The following is an 18,962-nucleotide window of genomic DNA, read 5'->3' on the forward strand; positions in this document are numbered from 1 at the left end:
ACAATCACTAAACTGGAAGGGTTTGGGGTCTTTTTTTAATCTCAACCTACAAGTTTTCCATGTGTCCCTCTAGGCCTCTCCCCCATTCACCGGGCAGGAGGAGGGCAAGTGACCTGCTGCATAGTGTTTGGCTGCTGGCCATGTTCAAACCACAACAAGGAAAGTTTACCTGTGATCCTCCCCTCCATCGAGACAGGCTGAATTTTTCTTACTCTTTCTCTCCCTTCAAAATGACTACATCTCCTAAACTGCTGAGTTCCCTCTCAAAGAGCATGACTTTAAGAGGAGAGATAGGAAGGAAAAAAAAAGCACTTTTCAGAGTCTCCACTGGGATTTGACAGACTTCTGGAATATGCTAGCAGAAAACAGCATTTTACAGACAGTTCATTACATCAGTCACTGTCCTGGTTTTGTCTGGGATAGAGCTTCCCCCCACCACCATCTTCTTAGTAGCTAGAATAGTGCTGTGTTTTGGATTCAGTACAGCATTTGATATGAGAATGACGTTGTTAATGTACTGATGTTTTCAGTCGTTGCTAAGAAATCAAAACCTTCTCGACTTCCCATGTGCTGCCAGTATGCAAGTGCCCAAGAAGGTGGGAGGGAGCACAGCCAAAGCAACAGACCCAAACTGGCCAGTGGAATATTCCATATCATATAGCATCATGCTCAGTAGATAGATGGGGGTTGATCAGAAAGCTCAGACTCACTTCCAGGATAGTTTCAGGATTCTCTCTTTTCTAGGGAATGACTAGCCAGGAATGGGCTGGGCATCGGTTAGCAGGTGGTGAGCAATCCCATTGTGCATCACTCCTTTATATTTTCTATTACTACTACTATTATAATTAAAATTTTACTTTATTTCAATTACTAAATTGTTTTTATCTCAACCTATGAGTCTCCTTACCTGTACCCCTCCAATTCTCTCCCTCACTCCCTGAGGAAGAGGAGCAAGCAGCTGCACGGCATTTGGCTGCTGGCCACAACAGTCACCTTGCAGTTCTGGTAGGCATGGAAAGCAACACTGGTGACACTGACACTTAATGCAAGTGTCATACAGGGAATTACAAACCATCTCACTTGTACATGTCTGTCCTTGAGTAGACCAAGTAAAATTACTCTCCTTAGTTCCTATACCCTGACCTGGTTCCTCCAGCTCCAAAGTGGGGAATATTTTCAAATCTCATCTGCTCCCTTGAAGTCAACACCTGACCCAAACAACGTCTTGTGCAAAATCACATAAGCGATTACACATCTACTGTCATTCAAGGCCATAAAATCTACTTCAAAGAAGGATGGCTTTACCAGCAGAAAGCCCATCTCATCTACATAACTATTTCCTCAGGAAAAAACTTAAAACTGAAGGTAAAAAAAACAAACAAAACCCCACAACATTTAACACCCCACAAGTAATTTCTGTAAGCATGTGACACCCTCAGGACCACCTATTCAAGGTAATGTTCTGAAACCCTGCACAGGAAAGAAAGTGGACTTCTCTTCAAATTATGAATTCCCTTTCAGTGAAGGGGGATGGATGGGGCAGAGGTTTGTTTTATTTTGGTTTTTAAATACCGCATTTCCACTCCATCCTTCCGTGATACTCAACTTCTACAGACTCAAACATATGACCAGACTGCTGCACGTCTACTGACTTACAGTGACTGCAGATTTAGAGCCTATGCACTACTAATGCAGGATGGCCCAAGCTTTTCTCCAGTGTAGCTCCAGATTTGGACACCAAAGTTTGCTGATGTGCTACATGCTTACCTAGAACAAAAGCATTCTGGTTAGCTGACACCCAGCCAAGAAAGTGAGATGATAGAGGGCTGTTCAGATCCTGACTACATTTACTCAGCTAAAAAGCAGAATCATAGATTACATAGTCTGTTCACATGTAAAACACACAATTTTAGGTATCCAATCCACAACTAAATTCCAGCCTAAAAGCTATTAAGATCCCACTGGCATTTATTTGTGCTGTATCTACCCTAGCAATAGAAGGAACTTTCATTTCAAGGTACTACTTCCTTTGGCTTCTTGACCACTGACTTACAATGAGTCAAAGCTTCCTAGTGGCTACTATTTACCTTGCCCCTATCTCTTCTGGTAGCGAAGACAGCATCTGGATGTAAAAGTCTTGAAATCATTTAGAAAGCTATTCAAGCCCTAAGAGCCTTCCTCCTTCTCTCGTCCCCTCATTAACAAAAAAAAAAAAAACAAAAACAGAGAAACACAGAACGTTAACACATCTCACAGTATTGTGACTGACTTCCTCTCATCTTGAGATTAAATTGAATTTCATATTTAAATGCAAACATACTGCCAGAGTATACTAGATCTTTTAGACACAAAGAACTGGTAGAATAATCAGACTGACTATCTGAAAGATTTAGAAGAAAACAAGGGTAATTTCTCAAATAAATATGTACTCTACTTAAAAGATTCAAGGTACACAGGATAACTTAATCCTCTTCCCCATATAAATAAAGTGACCTATTACAAAGGATTACTTTAATAATAGTTTATTTTGCTTGAATATACTGTACTTAACTGAAAACTATGCTCTTCACAAGATACTGCTTGCCATATTCTCTAAGTACACAGGCACTATTTTTCACAGAACCAAGGAAACTGGAACTAAGATTTAGGACCAATATAGTATCTTTTAAAATCAGCTTTGTTCCACTCTGGATTTAAAACTTGACTGAAGACTGAAACTATCTGAAAGACCAAAGGCAGCAATCTAAATTTTTGCAGCTGCTTTGGAAGAGGGGCAAGCTACTTGACAGCTGGCTGAAGAAACATTTCCATGTGTAGCATTAAACAATACTTCAAGAAACAGTAACTGCAGAAAGATGCATATACAAACTCAGAATCAACACTGACATCACGTAATTGCTATTGCAGCAACTATGTCCTCAGTTCATCAGAGCTGAATGACATTCTCCCACGTTTGCAAACAGCAGCACTGAACTGCAATCAGACATGCAACTGCAGACCACACACTCCTAAGAAACTTATTGAGGAAGCAGCAGCAGCCAGAGGAGACACTGCTACATGAATTTCAGAATAAGCTACTGCAGCTTCGCTACAAACAAAAGACTGTCCAGTATTGATAGCTGCAAGAGCCATTCCTCCCAGCTGCCCTGCAGAGAGTACAGTAGAACTGCTCTGTTTTTGTCATACATACTCACGAGTAAGATTTCCATTAAACATCTGTAATCTGCAAGACAGAACTGCTTTCTCCATCATGGAGAAAGAACGTCAACAAGACACCATCAGTTTCACTTGCAAATTCTATTTATTTTGGCATAAGGGACATGCAAGCTGTTCAAAGCAAGAGGAAGAACTAATTCTATTTATTCTTAAGCTTATAGAAATTTTGTGCAACAGAGGGAATAGAGTTTCACATATTCTAAGGAATTTTGTTCTGGGGTTAAATCAGTTTATTTTTGTAGCGTAAGGCTGAAATGCACAAAATCACCATCAAACAAAAAACAACCCAAGTGAGTTTTAGGTGGGTAATATCCAACTGTGTTTATATGGAAACTCTGGGCAATTCCTGATCATGAATAAGGTATTGTCAACACATTCATGAAAGACAGAGAACTCCTCTGCAGGTGAGAAAAAACACAGATGCGTGCCACTGAAATTCTCTGATTTTAACAGCCCAGTACCTAAATTAAGAGCCTGGGATCTTTCTGCAGTTAGTGAAAAGATATAGGAACCATCAAAGGTTGATCCATGAGGCCCCTAGTGACTTCCCAGGGTGACCTGAATATAGTGATATAGAGCAGGGTTCAATTACGTACTCTGAATCCCATGTTACTTATCATTTCTTTGTGAACCAAGACTGATCCCTAGTATAGGCATCATCGAGCAGAGATTATCAACTGCCAGGCACGCAAAAGAGACTTTTCAAAGTGCTGTGCTAGTTCACGCAACACCTTCTGCCTTCACCTTCATCACTGAACTGCAACTTTTATCAGTCATTTATTCATACAAGGTAGATTAGGTACAATACCTTTAAAGAACAGGAAAGACAAACTCAAGTAATATGTACACATATGCTCTAGAACATCAGAACTGAGATGAGACCTTGGCTCAGAACCTGGTCTTATAAGCAGTGTAGTTCCAACTTACCACATTTTTGAAGTCATCCTCTGCTTCATCAAATTTTCCTTGCTTGAGCAGTAAGTGTCCTCTCTGTAATCTTGCCTGAAATGAAACATAATTTCTTTTGATTTCCAAATTGGAATTCAGCAAAGTATGAACATAAGCTTCAGTTTCCTTCAGTAGGGGCGAAAAAAAGTTTCATTTACTACAGCTAACAAGCTGAAACAGAGATTACAACATCTACTCTGTTTTCTCCATTTGACAATGTTTTTATGAGGCCTCTTAGATGGTAAAGGATCACTCTGCACCAGAACTGAGAGACAAAAAGCAGTCACAGTTTTTGTGAGCAGCTGCAACTCATGGAAAGAAGTCATTTGAAGAGTTGCACAAAACAAAGTGAGTGTTTACCTTACACCACTTTCCTGATTAGAACTGCTTATAGGTTTTAAGAAATTAGAATAAATAATAAACACTTCCCATGTATAATTCTTCCACTAAACTTTCAGAATAATAGAAGCTACGTAAAAAGACAAGTTAATGATTTAGAAGATTTTGATTTATGATAATAATATTTTCATGCAGTGATGAACTTAGTATTTTCTCCTTCATTGTAAGTGATACAGGACATGCCCCTGCCCATGGAGACTGATGCTGAAGTCCTCTCCCATCTTATTCTTGTCTCCCTTTTCCAACTAGCAAGGCAGTCTCCACATACAGAATGTAGTGGTGAGAAAGGGGCAAGTAAATCAGAACTTGTAACAATCCCATAGGAAGAAACAGTGAGATTAGGACAGTTCCTGCAGTGAAGAGATGAGTCAAATCAAATGCTGATTAAGACAAAAGAAAAAGAGAGGCATCTGTGCACACACACACATCCCCCTCCACCTCAGAGGTCATAGCCTTGGTGACTGAGAATAACCACAAGTGAGAGAAGGAAAGTGTTTAGCACAAATCCATGAGGGGCCTAATAAAACTACTATTAGTTGTCAGAATAACTGGCTAGACTGTACTCAGTATAGTTACAAGTTCAAGCACATACACCATTGCTATTATTTTATCCTATTTAAAGCCTTCAGAGTGATAATGTATTTTCCATTTCTGTTTAGCAAAATCTGAAAAAACAACCTTCTTCAAAGTATGTTTTACGCTTGAACAATTTTCAATTCCAGTAACACTTACTGATGTGAAGTCCTGCTTCAGTTCAACCACTTTACTTAAATCACGAATTGCTGCTTTAGATTTGCCCATGGCCAAGTACACTGTGGCTCTTCTGTAATAAGCAATGTAGTTATCAGAGTCTCCCTCTGCAAGTGAACAAAAAATAATCAGAATACTATTGCAAAGCAACTGAAACTTTGGGTACAGAAAAACTGTAATGACTAAGAATATGTTATCTGACTTTTAAGCCACTGGAAAAAAAGGTATTGATCAATAAAACATAACATTTGTAACATTATCCAAGCAGTGTTTTCTACACAGTTTGATTATTTAATAATAAAGATTACAGAAAACACAGTAAATGCCAAATAATTAAGAGTACTGAAGGTGAAATATGCCCAGCTTTGTACAGGAAGACAGCCACTACATATTAACTCTGTACCTCCAAGCGCAGGCCTACATTTGAAAGAATGTTAATTCATCATTCTCCATCCCAGTCCCTGTCCATGATCTAGGATGCAAACAAATAATCCCCAAATGACCAATGTGTTAGTCTAATGTTGTCACGGACACATAAACACACCATCCACTGAAGCAGCAGCAACTTCTTTCTATAATATTAAAGTGGGCACCAACATCCCCTCTTAACAGTAGACAAATGCACATACATTATTAAAACCTGAAGACTAATTTCAAGGCTCACATATTCCATGTTGTCTGCCTGTCAAACTTCTAAGATCCAGCAACTTTAACATTCTATAGGCTAGCATATATATGTACACCCTTCCAGGAGCCAAACATCAGTCTCTGAAACCAAGAAGAATTTTCTTAATATTGTTCTCTATGCAGTATTTCAAAGAAACATGTGACAGTTATTGTGGGCTCTCAAGGAGGGCTAACTCAGACCACCCAAACAACCATATGCAGTAGAAGACAGTAAACTTTTTACTGTGCTGAAACATAATGCTCAATCAAGAATTTGTAGACAAGAACATCTATATCTAAGGAATAAAACAAGTATTTCTCTTCCTCACCTCATTTGAGGTTAAAATTAAGCTTAAAATAAATGAACAAACAGTATTGCTGAAAATGTTATGATCAGTAACAAAATTTCATAACTGGCCACTTCCATCACCAAAACATTAGTTCAGTTCTCACTGGAAAATGTATATGCACCCTTTCTCTACAACGTCTTGGCTGTGGAAATGCCAACATCCAGCACCCAAATAACTCCCATGCTATATGCCACCCAGCATGCCAGCATTATGAACATCAAGTAAATTCAAATGTTACTACCTTTAATAAAAGGAAGTCCTACTGCATACAGCTGTGTAGAGTAGGCACAAATCAACAGCTGAAATTAAGGAATTTTATTAATACACAAAGGACGAAAGATAGGAAAAAGCTAACCTAGAAAGCATGTTCCAGCACCATATGATGATCTTTCTGACAGAATAGTTTTGTCTCAACTCCCCAGTAACAGTAATGAACGGTAATTGACATTTACCCAGAGAGAAGGCGTAAGCCATCAACCTGACAAGATTGAAGAAAGAGTTGAAAATCTGAAGAGAGAAGAAATGGACAGTAGCTTGCTTCTATTTTATATGTTTGCAAAAAAAAAAAAAAAAAAAAAAATTGGTGGCTGAGGCAAGACAAAAAGATCCATTTACCTCACAGTCTAAAATAATGCGGTACAGGCAAAAAAAGGATTAGAGAAATTTCCTCTACCCTCCTCTACAAACACAGTAGGCAAATTGTGGTTAAAATAATTTCAAAAAGGCAAAATAAAAAGAAGAAAAAGAAATCTGATGAAAGTTTAGGCAATCAACATCCAACTAAGAATCCTATCAAAGTCACAACAGAGGTGGTCACACCGTAGTTCTATCAGGTGCTTGAGTGCTGTTGGCAAAGTTGAGTTTCACCCCATGGAGGCACCTCACTGCCCATCCCACCTCACACCCCTGCTGCCTTTGCACCACCACAGACTGAACTGGACTTTTCATCAAATCTAAGGTAAAGCTTGCCAACCAACAATAAAGGAATAAACCATACTGTAACACTAACCCTGCTCAGATTCCAAAGGAGTGCTTTGGCAGCAACACACAAGGCAAAAGGAGTAACAGACCGCCTCTTGCTGCAATGAGAAGCTTCCTTAGCACATAAAAAGAGGAAGATCTGCTTCCCCCCCCCCCCCCCTTTATATAAGGGAAGTTGATCTGAGAACGCGCAGAAAATATTAATTTAGAATCAGCAGATATTTCAGTTACATATCAGTTAGACCAAGGCATAAGTAGAAAAGTCTAAATAGTATGACTTATTAATGTGTAACAACTTGGTATTGTTGTTCTCATGGAGAAAATGATGCACTTGTACACATTATGATAAAGTCCAACAACTTTAAGAAAACCCCAAAACACCACACAAGTGAGAAACTGTAGCGTTAATGGACGCTGCTCTTTACTGGTGCTGTCTGTCTCTACACTCCAATTAAAGGAATTTAACCAGCAAAATTACTTTAAAATTAATAGAACAAACACTTAACATCGCAGTTTGTTGAAAATGCAGAACACCAAAACAAGAACTCACTCACTATTTGAGTATAAGACAGCGGCAGATCAGTATCTCAAACCTGTAGCATCTGTTTCACTGAAGTATCAATCACTTCAAGATTTAATTAAAAAAAAAAAAAGACTATTTTAAACACCGAATTTTTTACAGTGCTAGAGCGAAGAAAGCATGGATAAATTCAACCTTTCAAGGACATACTTCGAAAAACTTCATAAAGATAAAACCTAATCTTGATGTTATTAGATACAGGCAATATCTCATCAAACGATACCACAGTCCATTATAATTGCTTTCATACAGCTAGCTTGCAGAACAGCAGTGACTTTGTATTCATGTATCATGTAGTTAATTTAAGAGTTTCTTTTACTGAAATCAAAGCATAAGTATTCTACTGCATCTCTGCTGGCTCCTGTCCAAACTACTGCATAAAGGTGCCCCAATTTCTGTGACTCATGGAATCAATTTGCAAGACAGCAGGATATTTAATGAAGCAAATACAAAAAAACCCCACCAAAACATCCAAAGGCATTTCAGTGCAAGAGCCACTTTCCTGAGATACATACCTATAGCTGCATGGAAGTGAGACAAAGCATCTGCTAGCTGTCCAGCAGCCAATAACTTCTTTCCCATTTCAAGCTGTTTTTCTACTTCCGCATTTATACCACATTCAGCTCCTTAAAGAAAAACAAACAAAAAAAAATAACCAAGGTTTAGAATGACCAGTTTGATTAAACCAAAGGCACAGTGATAACACAATACAGATTACAGTTATTGATGTTGAGGCAGAAGCCACATTTTCCTGTATCAAAATAACCTGCAGCCTAATAAACATGAAGCATGTCTTCCCTGTCCTAAAAATGGATGTCAAAGTACATCGATAAACACTGTAAAGCACCACATTGTGAGAACGTGCCAAATATGCATTTCTATTCCTGTTCTATACGTTTAGTAGTAACGTACTTCCGCACATCAAGATTTATACATCAACTATAAAAAGTTTGACAAAATACATTTCTATATGGGTTTTCAATTTCAAAAGAATCTGGAAAAACACTCATAATGAGCACATAGCAAACATAAAAAGGCTTTAAGTTAAATTTCATGACCCTACTGATTACTTAGGAATCCACTGAGAACTGTTAGCTACTTCACAGATCCGCCTCTCATCGACTGCACTTCTGTCTCATCTTTATTATTTGCAAGGCAAACTATTTCCAGAGCACAAGTTTTGATATAAACAAAATTCTCACTCCCTTTTCCTTTAACCAGTAGTATGAAAGTCATACTAAAGTTGTATGTTTTTGAGGCGTCAGTTTTAATTTAAAGCTAATAAATTATTACTGATCAACCAACAGGGAAAGACTACTGTTGAGAAGTGAGCAGCAGAGTGCAAGAACGTGCTGTACCCGTACATCAATTCAACCACAGAGGTTTTTCATTAGTAATGCTTCCAGCATTCTTCCAATCAGGACAGAATTTCACTGCAACTTGTCAGTTTATGACTATTAAAACTTTCGCACTATAAACAATTTTCTAAGAGTATACCCTAAACATAAATTTAAGCAAGGTAATGTATTAAAACCCAAAATACCTTACATTAGAAAACAATGAAATACAATTACTAGGAATCAGTTTCTTTCATTCAGGTTTTGTATCAAGCTAGTTCAGACAGGTCCTTGAGTTAATCTTTAGTATGAAAGTCGTTTCTTAAAGAGTCTGAATAAAAACATTATACTACCCAGATTGAAGGGAAGGGTATCAAAACTTCTCACACTGAAAGGTGATTAAACTAAGTATTTGTAATGAACGAACAGTAATTTCTGATCACCAAGCCATCAAGGCTTTAGAACTAGGAGCTCTAAGCACCTGGGATTGTAATTTAATTCTCCTTCCTACTCCTTAATACAGATAATGATTATTTTAATTCCACAATATAAGAAAATCATTGAGCTGTCCATATTAAAATGAACAAAATGCCTTCTGTATGCACTGGAAAAAGCTCTATCTGCTAAAAGATTGGTAATAATACAGTTTCCTGAATTCAAAGGCTTCAATTCAATTATCTGCTTTAGAACAATGACGGTAAACAAATTCCTTTTTTTAATTAATGGAAATTATTTTATAAAATAAGCCCCAAATTTCCAGTCAGTATTTTTTTTTGTTTGTTTAAATAGATTAAGTTAAAATAGTAGTTTCTTATCATATAGTCAATTTGGGCTCTTATTAAATTATACATTTTAAAATAAATTCTAGATATGTATAGCTCTTAATAAAATATAAATAGCTCCACTAATAGTAGAGAAGTCTTGACTAATCTCTTCTCACACAGTATTCTATTTCAAGGCAGCTTTTACGTGAATGTCCAATTATCAGACAAATGATTATCAAAGCTTTAAGCTAGTGAAGAAGTAAAATGTCAAAGAATAAAGTCTGAGTAGTCTAATGTCCTCTAAAATGAGAAAGCATGCATTGGAAAAAACCAACAAAAAACCCACCACAACAAAAACAAAACAAAACTGGAAAACAAACCCACAAATTTCCCTGACTTTTGAAGTATACTAGCAACAAATCAGATATTAAACCATAAACAGAGAAGTATTCAACATGAGCTGAAACGAAGAAATCTTAACCTTCATCCCTCCTGTCTCTCCCCACCTATTAGTATTTCAAATCTTTCAAAACTTGTCAGTTTGGAGCAGTATCCTAGAAGTAGGCTGTAAACTACTCTCTGATGAAACCTTTCATCCACCTAAACATGGCATTCAATTTTCACAGTCTCAAGCATCTGAAGGAGTGCCCTTGTTCCACAGTCAGTCACACCAGGAAAGCTCCAAGAATAGATTTTCCACAGTAAGAAACATCTATACAATTCAGTGTCTTACATACATGTTATGTTAAGTACGGTTACATAATACTTTAGGCAGGAGAGCCATCTTTTTCTCTTAAAATACTGAAAATAATAAAGGAAATTTAAAAGGTGACCATTGATAGTAAACAGGTGAGAAACAAATGCAAAATCAACACAGAGAAATAAGGCAATCTGAAAGACTGTAGGTTCCCTGCAGAACAGGACTAATTATACTAGACATACATTAAAACTTGGCACTACAAGTTGCTGAACATCATAAACTGAAGTGGGAATCTCCAGAAGCAGTCTATACAGTCAGTGTAACCATGATGAAAAGTGACACCATAACTACTTGGGAGCACAAGCCAGTACACTGACCTGATAGTTGGGCTGTTTATCCATACAAATCTATTGCTTTTTGATTTTCTGGCTGTAAGCAAACAATTGCTCTAAATAAACCACCCCACAGTAGACATGTAAAAACTGTTAACATAGGCAGAAGAGTCTAAGGACTCAAATTCTGTGTAACCTATTTGGTACCTATTCCCTCTCTGGTCTGGGAATGAACATAAGGTCTTAAGTTCAACGGAAAAAAAAAACCAAACCAAACAAAACACACCCCACAGAGCTGTGCTGTTTCCAACAGCCAGACAGACATCAGTGAGCTGGATACCAAAGGCCCAGCACTACAGCTGAAGAAGCTTTGTATGCTCCAGCAAGAAACTAAATTTATACAAGGGATATGTACACATACTATTTATTTTTAAAACTTCAAAGTATTTTAATTTGAATATTATGGATATATATTTGATTTATAATTTGAATATTATGGATATGAATATTGAATATTGTCTAAAGCCTAATTGTTACCTATTCACCAATGACCTTGGAAAACCACACACAAGAGCCCCAGCTGTCAAATCACATCAGATATTCTGGATAAATTCAGAGTCTGTAGTCCCTGCACTGATGCAAGAGTGGAAGAGTGAAAAAAATACCCAAACCCCCCCAACAAATAAAACCACCCCAAACTACTCCTAGATAAGAACTGGTACAAACCCTGAGGACTCAAAGGAAGTCAGTCAGAAGGCACAGGAAAGATAAGCAGGTGCAGCTAACCTGTTTTTCCAGTTAAATACACTCACTTCAAATTAATTATAACTTCCTGATAGGACTTCTGTTTTATTAGAATAATTGGTACTAATATGTGGGTACCTAGGTATACAAACTTCAACTACATTCTCATATAATCAGCCATATCCACAGTGTAAAAAGCTTAAGGAAGCCTTCCAACTTGAAAACAGTTTCAAGATTTTACAGTTGTCTACACATTCCTCTTCCCGCCCCCCGTAGAATTTCCACCTACTTTTTTTTTTTTAAATCTTGTCCCCAAGCTGGGCAACAGGACTATGAAAATAAACAGAATTAGTTCCAACTGTGTACCAGAAACAGAATTGTTTGAAAGACAAAGAAGAAACATGCATGTCACTAGTCTTTATTACAATGATCTAATTTTGTTTTGTTGTTGCCTAAGAGAGCTTGAAGATTGTCTTGTCATTTGAGTGGGAGATCCTGCTTTTGGGGCATTTTTTGATCAGAATGACCCTGTGTTTAACGTAGTAAGTCTTAAGTTTGCTGTTATTTTTAAACAAGTTTGGGCTTTGCTTTTATGTGTGTTTGCATGTGTGTCTGTCAAGGACAACACTGAACAAAGAAGTGGACAAGCAGTTTCAGAAGCAATACAAAAAGGCTCACAAGGAGCTTCAAAGCATCCAGTTGAGCCACGTGTAACTCCCATCCAGCAAGTTTTTACTCCCTCCGTTTACAAAGACAGTTGGTAAATAGAGCTAAGATCAGCAAATCAAAAAGCCACCCCCCTACCACCCCAAGTATCCTCTGCTATTCAGGGCGAGTAAAAAAACCTCTCAAACTCAGCACAGAAACACACAGCATAGGGGGTGGGAGTGAGAGAAACACTTAAACCTGGTGGTCTGACAGTAATGAACTGAGTTCTGTATACTCAAAGCCTGTTTCTTCCTCTTACTACATTTCCTTTCTTTTACTACTAGGAAGAAGAGGGGAAAGAGGAACAGCGTGGACAGCCATGAAAGATGGATCTTCCCAAGAGGTGATTTGTGTCAAATAGGAGCTTATTCAGCACAAGTTGGGGTACTTGAAGTGGTGGAATTCAGGAAACACAATAGTAAAGGCTGAACATCCACCTGCCACATCACCAAGCATTCAAAAACCTTTTTACTGAACTCATTTACCAGCCAGATAAAAATTAGTATTCGCATATATCAGCTGTAAGATGAAAAGTTAATACAGGCTGACCATTCCACTGATTCATGAATCAGATGGCCCAAGGCAGACTTCTATAATCAAGACAGCAAGATGCAAATTTAAACGTGATTATGAACACCTCTAAGTTCAAAGTAATACTGGGGGGAAAAAAAATCCAGATACTTAAATAATGTAACCTCCCTAAATTCCCTGACTACATACTCTGGAAAATGAACTCATGAACCAAGATATTAGTAAGTTCAGTAAGTAAGATCCAAAACCATCACATTTCATTCTATTACTCTACACCTTTAACTGAAGAAAAATATACCCCAAATTAGGAAATAGGACTTTAGTAAGTCCACAAGCCATTAAATCATATATTTGAAATAAGTTGGCAACTCCAAATAAAGAATCTTTAGCAGGAGCATCACTGCCACAATCTTAGGGGGAAAAAAAAAAGTATACTTTGACCACAGTTACTATTTTTCCTCTAACACTACCAGAATACACATCAAAAAAAGCAATTCAACACCCCAGTATGTTGTCTTATACTACAGAACATCTCTGCCACAGTATGCTCCTGTTGCCACTCGAACAGCTGAAGTATTCATTAGTTGAGTTTATCAACTGAATTACTGATGTCAAACCCAGGTCCGTCTTAAATCTACAGACTTATTCTGACTATTGACAATTTCAGTTCTACTTCAGTCTGCCACTGCCAGTTAAAGAACATTTCTAGGATGAAACTCTGACTATATGCACAATTGTATAAACAAGTTATAAATTTAACAGGAACCTGTGAATAAAAGTTTGAGCATACAGGTGTTGCTGACAGCGTACTCTGAAAGTAAATAGTCTGCACAAAGTTCTGATAAACTTCTTCGCTGAACTTCAAATACTAATGGTGAGAGAAAAAAACGAAAACAAAATAATGCACAAGAAGACAGAAACATAGAAAACTTTAACATCGCTGTCAAACGCCTCAGCGAATTTGCAGGCCTGATACTAATAGTATTATCTGTGACTGAGGAGGGCCACTGAAAAAGCCTTTGAACTTGGGAACCACACAAAATACATACAAAAGTGAGAAATTCAGCTGGCCACTACGGAACTGCCCAATGCTGTCACACAGTTGCACTCGAGGACACTACGACGTTTTCAGGACCTCACACTAGTTGGCATCCTACCAGCAAGCCAAGGAAAACGAAGCACCCATCAATCTACCTTAGCCAGCACCGCCAGGAATTCGGATAGAGCCAAACAAGTTGCAAGCAGTGACGGTGCCCTCATTACACACGTTTCGCCACAGCCTTGATGAGGTGGCAGTTCTGCAACTCCTTCTGCCTCACACCCCTTCCAGCAACACTGCACTCTCAGGACACCCCGCGGGGGCTGCCCCGCCACCACGGTGAGGTCGGCCCCCGGCCTCCCCCCGGCGCCCCGCGCACCGCCTTAGCTCAGGCCCGCCGGCTCCCCACGGGCAGGCCGCAGCCCCGCCGGATCCGCTCCGGTCGCCACCGGCACCTCGGCCCGTCTATACCGGCTGCCCCACAGCACGGGCGGGCACCCCAACACCCCCCACCGGCGCGACCGCCGACGACAGCCCAGAAGGAGGAAGGACGATCGGTTACCGGCTCCCCCCAGCCGGGCACCGCTGCGGGCCCAGCAGCAGCCCCGCCTCGGGCTCGCTCGCCCCACGTCCCGACGGGCCGCGGAGGGAAGCGGCAGCCGCCCCTATGGCCACACAGCCGCCGGGCCGGGCCGGGCCGCAGCTCCCCCGCGGCGCCCTCACAGCCCCCACGCGCGGCCCCTGGAGACGCGGGCACCTCCCCCGGCCCTCACCCTGGTACTGCAGGTCGAGGAGCACGAGCAGGAAGGGCAGCGCGGAGCCCAGGCGGCCAGCGGAGGCCGCGGGAGACACCATCTCCGCCGCCCCCCGACGCCCGCGGCGACAGTGGCGGCGCCCCGGCCCAACGGCTCCAACTTCTCCGGGGAGGGTCGTGGGCGCCGCTGATTGGCTGCGCCGCGCGCGCGTCCTCCCTCCCCCCCGCCCCTCGCGCTCGCCGAACGTGGACACGGCGTGAAGGGCCCGTCCGTCCGCCCGTCCGCGCGACGCCGGGCCCCGCCTCCGCGGGTGGAGGAGGCGGCGGCCGGGGGGGAGGGGGGTGGGTCTGCGCCTGCGCGGCACGGGGGGGCGGGGCGCCGCCGCCACTGAGCTTGCGCGTTAGGGCGGCTTGTCCCCCTCCGTCCCCCCCCGTCCCCGCGCATGCGCAGGACAGCGGAGCGACGCCACCGCCCGCAGCGGGGTGCCCTCACTGGGCAGGGCGGTGTGGGCTGTGTGTTGGGTCGGGTGTCGGGTTCCAGATCTTCAGCGCAACGGTAAACGCTGAAGTGTCCTCATCTGAGTCTGTATTTCATCTTGTGCCTCTTTGCCCACCTCCTTCTACCGCAGCCAGGCTTCTCCTGAGGCGAGGAGGGCTTTGCTGCAGGCAGGGGTTTAGCCCGTCTGAGGGTGCTCTGCAGGTGCCGGCAGGCCTGGAAGAAGGACGCAGACTGCTTGGCCCAGGCCAGCCGGGGGCTGAAACGGCTGGCTTCGGGGCTAACGGACCGAGTTTGACAATATAAAGGGCCACCTTTTGGGGTGTGACGGTTGCTGTTATTCTTCATTCTTCAAAGATGGTATCTCGACTACTCAAATTGAAGAAAAATTGAGCAGTAAGTCACTAGTAAGTTGGTCCTGGTTCTTTATCGCTGTGTCTGCCCTAGTCATAGAGGAGAGGATGGCAAGTGTGATTTCAAACTGTGCTTGACTGTCCCTGGGACACCAATCCTTTTTTCCACTGAGAGCAAAGCCAAGATAGTCAGCGTGGCCTTAACTGTACTCTGACTTCCAGGCATGCAAAAAAAAGTATTAAGGAATTTACCAGACCACAGAAAAATTGGTGATATGACTTAACAGAGTGCAGTATTTTCAAGTTAAAAGTCTATATTGGATCTGTATACTGAAAGCAAAGCCTGTGTAAGATCGCCTGCAATGTAATGCGTATTTTTTTGAGATATCTTTTCATTTTTTTCCTAATAAAAATATAGTCTTTTCTTAGCTGCCACAGAAAAACTAATCTTGTATGTGTCTAGTTAGGCATTTGTTATTTCAAATTACCTGCCTACTGTTGGATCAACAGTTCATATTAGGTATGTATTGCATGTTATACTTGATCAATGTGAAAAAACCCACTATGTTCTCAGGAGAAATATGCCAAGAAAATAAAAAACTTGAGGCTGAAGTCTGATTTGGCTACCACAGAAATGCCTTTTCATTGGTCACATTACCTTTCTCACCCTAGATGATTATAATTTACAAGCCTTTTTGAAAGATCAGACTGGAGAAAAGTTACCCCTCTTCAGTGTTTCGTTTGGAAGATGATGCTTCAAAGGTATCACCTTGAAATTTGACCTGCAGAAGACATTCAGAAATAAAAACTTGAAATAATTTAAGAAGTCATAGATGTGAGTTGAATAACTGATGACATTCTAAAGATGTCAGCATGAGGAAGAACATGACAACTCCATAGCACTATGGATAAGACAAAATATGAAAGCCTAAAATTGAACTGAGCAGAATGCAATCACTGTTACAGTAGATTAATTCCTTTAATTTACCTGAGGAAAAAAGTATTAGACCAAAGCCAGATGAAATGAATATGAAAGGGAAATTTACATCTCCAGCTCCCTAAGATAACTGAAAATAATGCTAGGGATGATAATACATTCAATGGACCCTTAAAAATGAGATTAGGAGAAAAAAATCTGGAGGAAACTTAGTAACTCATACTGGAACACCAAGCATAAAGGTTCAAGCATCAAATCCCTTAAATCAGGATGAAAGTAGTGTGATTAACGCATCAAGTATCATTTTAAGTAGATGTTTGACGAGCCCTTGGATCTTGACATTGGCCCTGAAATGCTGAGCCAAGGTCAATATTTCAGGCTGACACAGTAATGTGGAGAACAGTGTGTAATACCAACACTACAAGTTCAGCTGCTCAAAGAGAAAGCATTTGCCACTGTCACTTGGTGCTAGAAATGCCATCAGGTACATAGAATTACACTGTAATTCTTGAAAGAGACCATAAATCATTAAGGACCATTCCTGATTATCATAGATCCCCAAACATATATTATTTAGATATTAGTATAAATCTGAGATAAAAAGTTCTTTAACACATATTCCCTTGTGTAGTTTCAGAAGTGGAAGATGAGAAATATCAAAAAAACAAATGCCTATATAGCATGCAAACTATATCTTGGAATTTGAAAAATGGCAAAGCAATACAGCTGTAATGTAAAAAGTATTTCAAAGGGATTTGTCTAAATTAGACTGGTATCATAAAGAAGTTTCTTCAACAGTCCTGAGTTTTGGAGTGAAAGGGTGGATGGCAAAGACTAATGTTCAAAGTGCTCAAAAGAAAACCAAGGAATTCTCTGAATTACTGCTGGTAAAATATCTAGTAACAGCAGAGGGCGGCAATCAGCAAGGAATGACTCTTAAAGCTAGTCTGCTTTTAGTCGAGGCAGTGAACTGAATACGGTGACATATGGTGGAGGTAGTTAAATCTGTATTTTCTATTTATTAACCGAGAAGTCTTCTCAGATATAATACACTAAGTGTGGATTAGACATTGGCAACACAGAGGGTCCCGGAAGGACCCTGGTGTTCTTGGCAATACATTTTAATTAATAATCTTGATTCCAAACCCACACAAAATTTTCCTGATACAGGAAAAGCAGCATTATAGCAGACTGTTATGTTGCATGCACAGTCTAGTATGAAAATAAAGGAGGAGGCAAGAGACGATCATAACACAGAGATACTATTCTCAGGGCTTCTTCTAAGAGGTCTCTCAGACTTACACCTCGTTTTTATTCTCACTTATGTACCTCCCTATCATTGGAGTTAAATGAAATAGTACTGTGCAATTTCTACGCTGAAATTAAATTTAAAAACTTTGCTTCAAGCATTAAAGTATTGTTATATTTCTGAAGTAATATATGGCAAATTTTAACATTAATGAATTCTCCTCTTTTTCTGTTTGCAGCCTATTATCGTAACTAGTTTTCATTTCCCTGAAACTGTTTTTGGTTTACCTATGACTTATTACAAATATTTTTCTCAGCTCAACTCCAAGTTTAAAACCTGGATGATAACTCCAATCTCTTTGTTTCTCTCAATCTTCTCTTTGATTTTAAAGACTCTGAAAACTGTCATTGACAAAATACTGTGTCATCACTGAAAGTGTTTGTTCCTATATTATGTCCTGCCAGAACACTAAGGTCTGCGAAGCTCACACTTCTGAGAATGAAGAGTACAAAGACAGAGTAAGTATGTATGTGTGCGACTGTACCTCTGCCTGCTCCAGCAGACACCTCCATACTCTTCCTTCCTATGAAGTGGGAGTTTCCCGTGTCTCTCAAGAAATTATTCAAGCCATTCAGCAACAGAATACTCCTCACGCACATTTTTACAAGCATGTAAGCCACAGGCATGTGATGCCATCTAGCATCCTCTTTTATGCACCCACCTCTGAATCAACAGTCTTCATTTATCCTCTAACTAACAGTCCAAAAAGGCAATAAAATTCACCTTGCTGATGCAGCAATGACGGCCTGAGGAAATGAGGCTTCCTGCATCTCTCTTACAACCAGATGTCCAGAGGCCAAGCAGAGATCATCTCTCTCTCTCTCTATATATATATATATATACACATTGCCTCCCCTCACACTCACAGGTTTGCTTCAGCTAACCCTTTTTGTCATTCAGTACAGCAGCCTACAAACAAGTGCAACCTAAGGAAGATAACAAAGAGCTTGTGTACATCCCACAGAGTGGCCAGTATCTTGATAAACTGTTCATGTCCTTGTTTTCAGAAATTAGAGTTCTGCTGAATCCAGGACTCTGAAAAGTCCTGAAGGGGCACAGAGTCCTAAG

The 18,962-nt window shown here is 40.2% G+C and overlaps 1 protein-coding gene across 1 annotated transcript in view; it reads right to left on the reverse strand.

The window, feature by feature from the left end:
- The window catches only part of DNAJC3 (DnaJ heat shock protein family (Hsp40) member C3), a 39,698-nt gene extending 24,705 nt beyond the window's left edge, over positions 1 to 14,993 (reverse strand). Inside the window, exons 1-4 of the mRNA XM_074911513.1 lie at positions 14,819 to 14,993; positions 8,406 to 8,516; positions 5,296 to 5,420; positions 4,144 to 4,218 (exon numbers count right to left, since the gene is read on the reverse strand). Coding sequence (XP_074767614.1) covers positions 4,144 to 4,218; positions 5,296 to 5,420; positions 8,406 to 8,516; positions 14,819 to 14,900 — 393 coding nt within the window. The 5' untranslated portion in view covers positions 14,901 to 14,993. The remainder of the gene's footprint in view (positions 1 to 4,143; positions 4,219 to 5,295; positions 5,421 to 8,405; positions 8,517 to 14,818) is intronic.
- Positions 14,994 to 18,962: the final 3,969 nt, after the last annotated feature.

The sequence above is a fragment of the Athene noctua genome, chromosome 1, assembly GCF_965140245.1.
Source record: "Athene noctua chromosome 1, bAthNoc1.hap1.1, whole genome shotgun sequence".
Classification (NCBI taxonomy): Eukaryota; Metazoa; Chordata; class Aves; order Strigiformes; family Strigidae; genus Athene; species Athene noctua.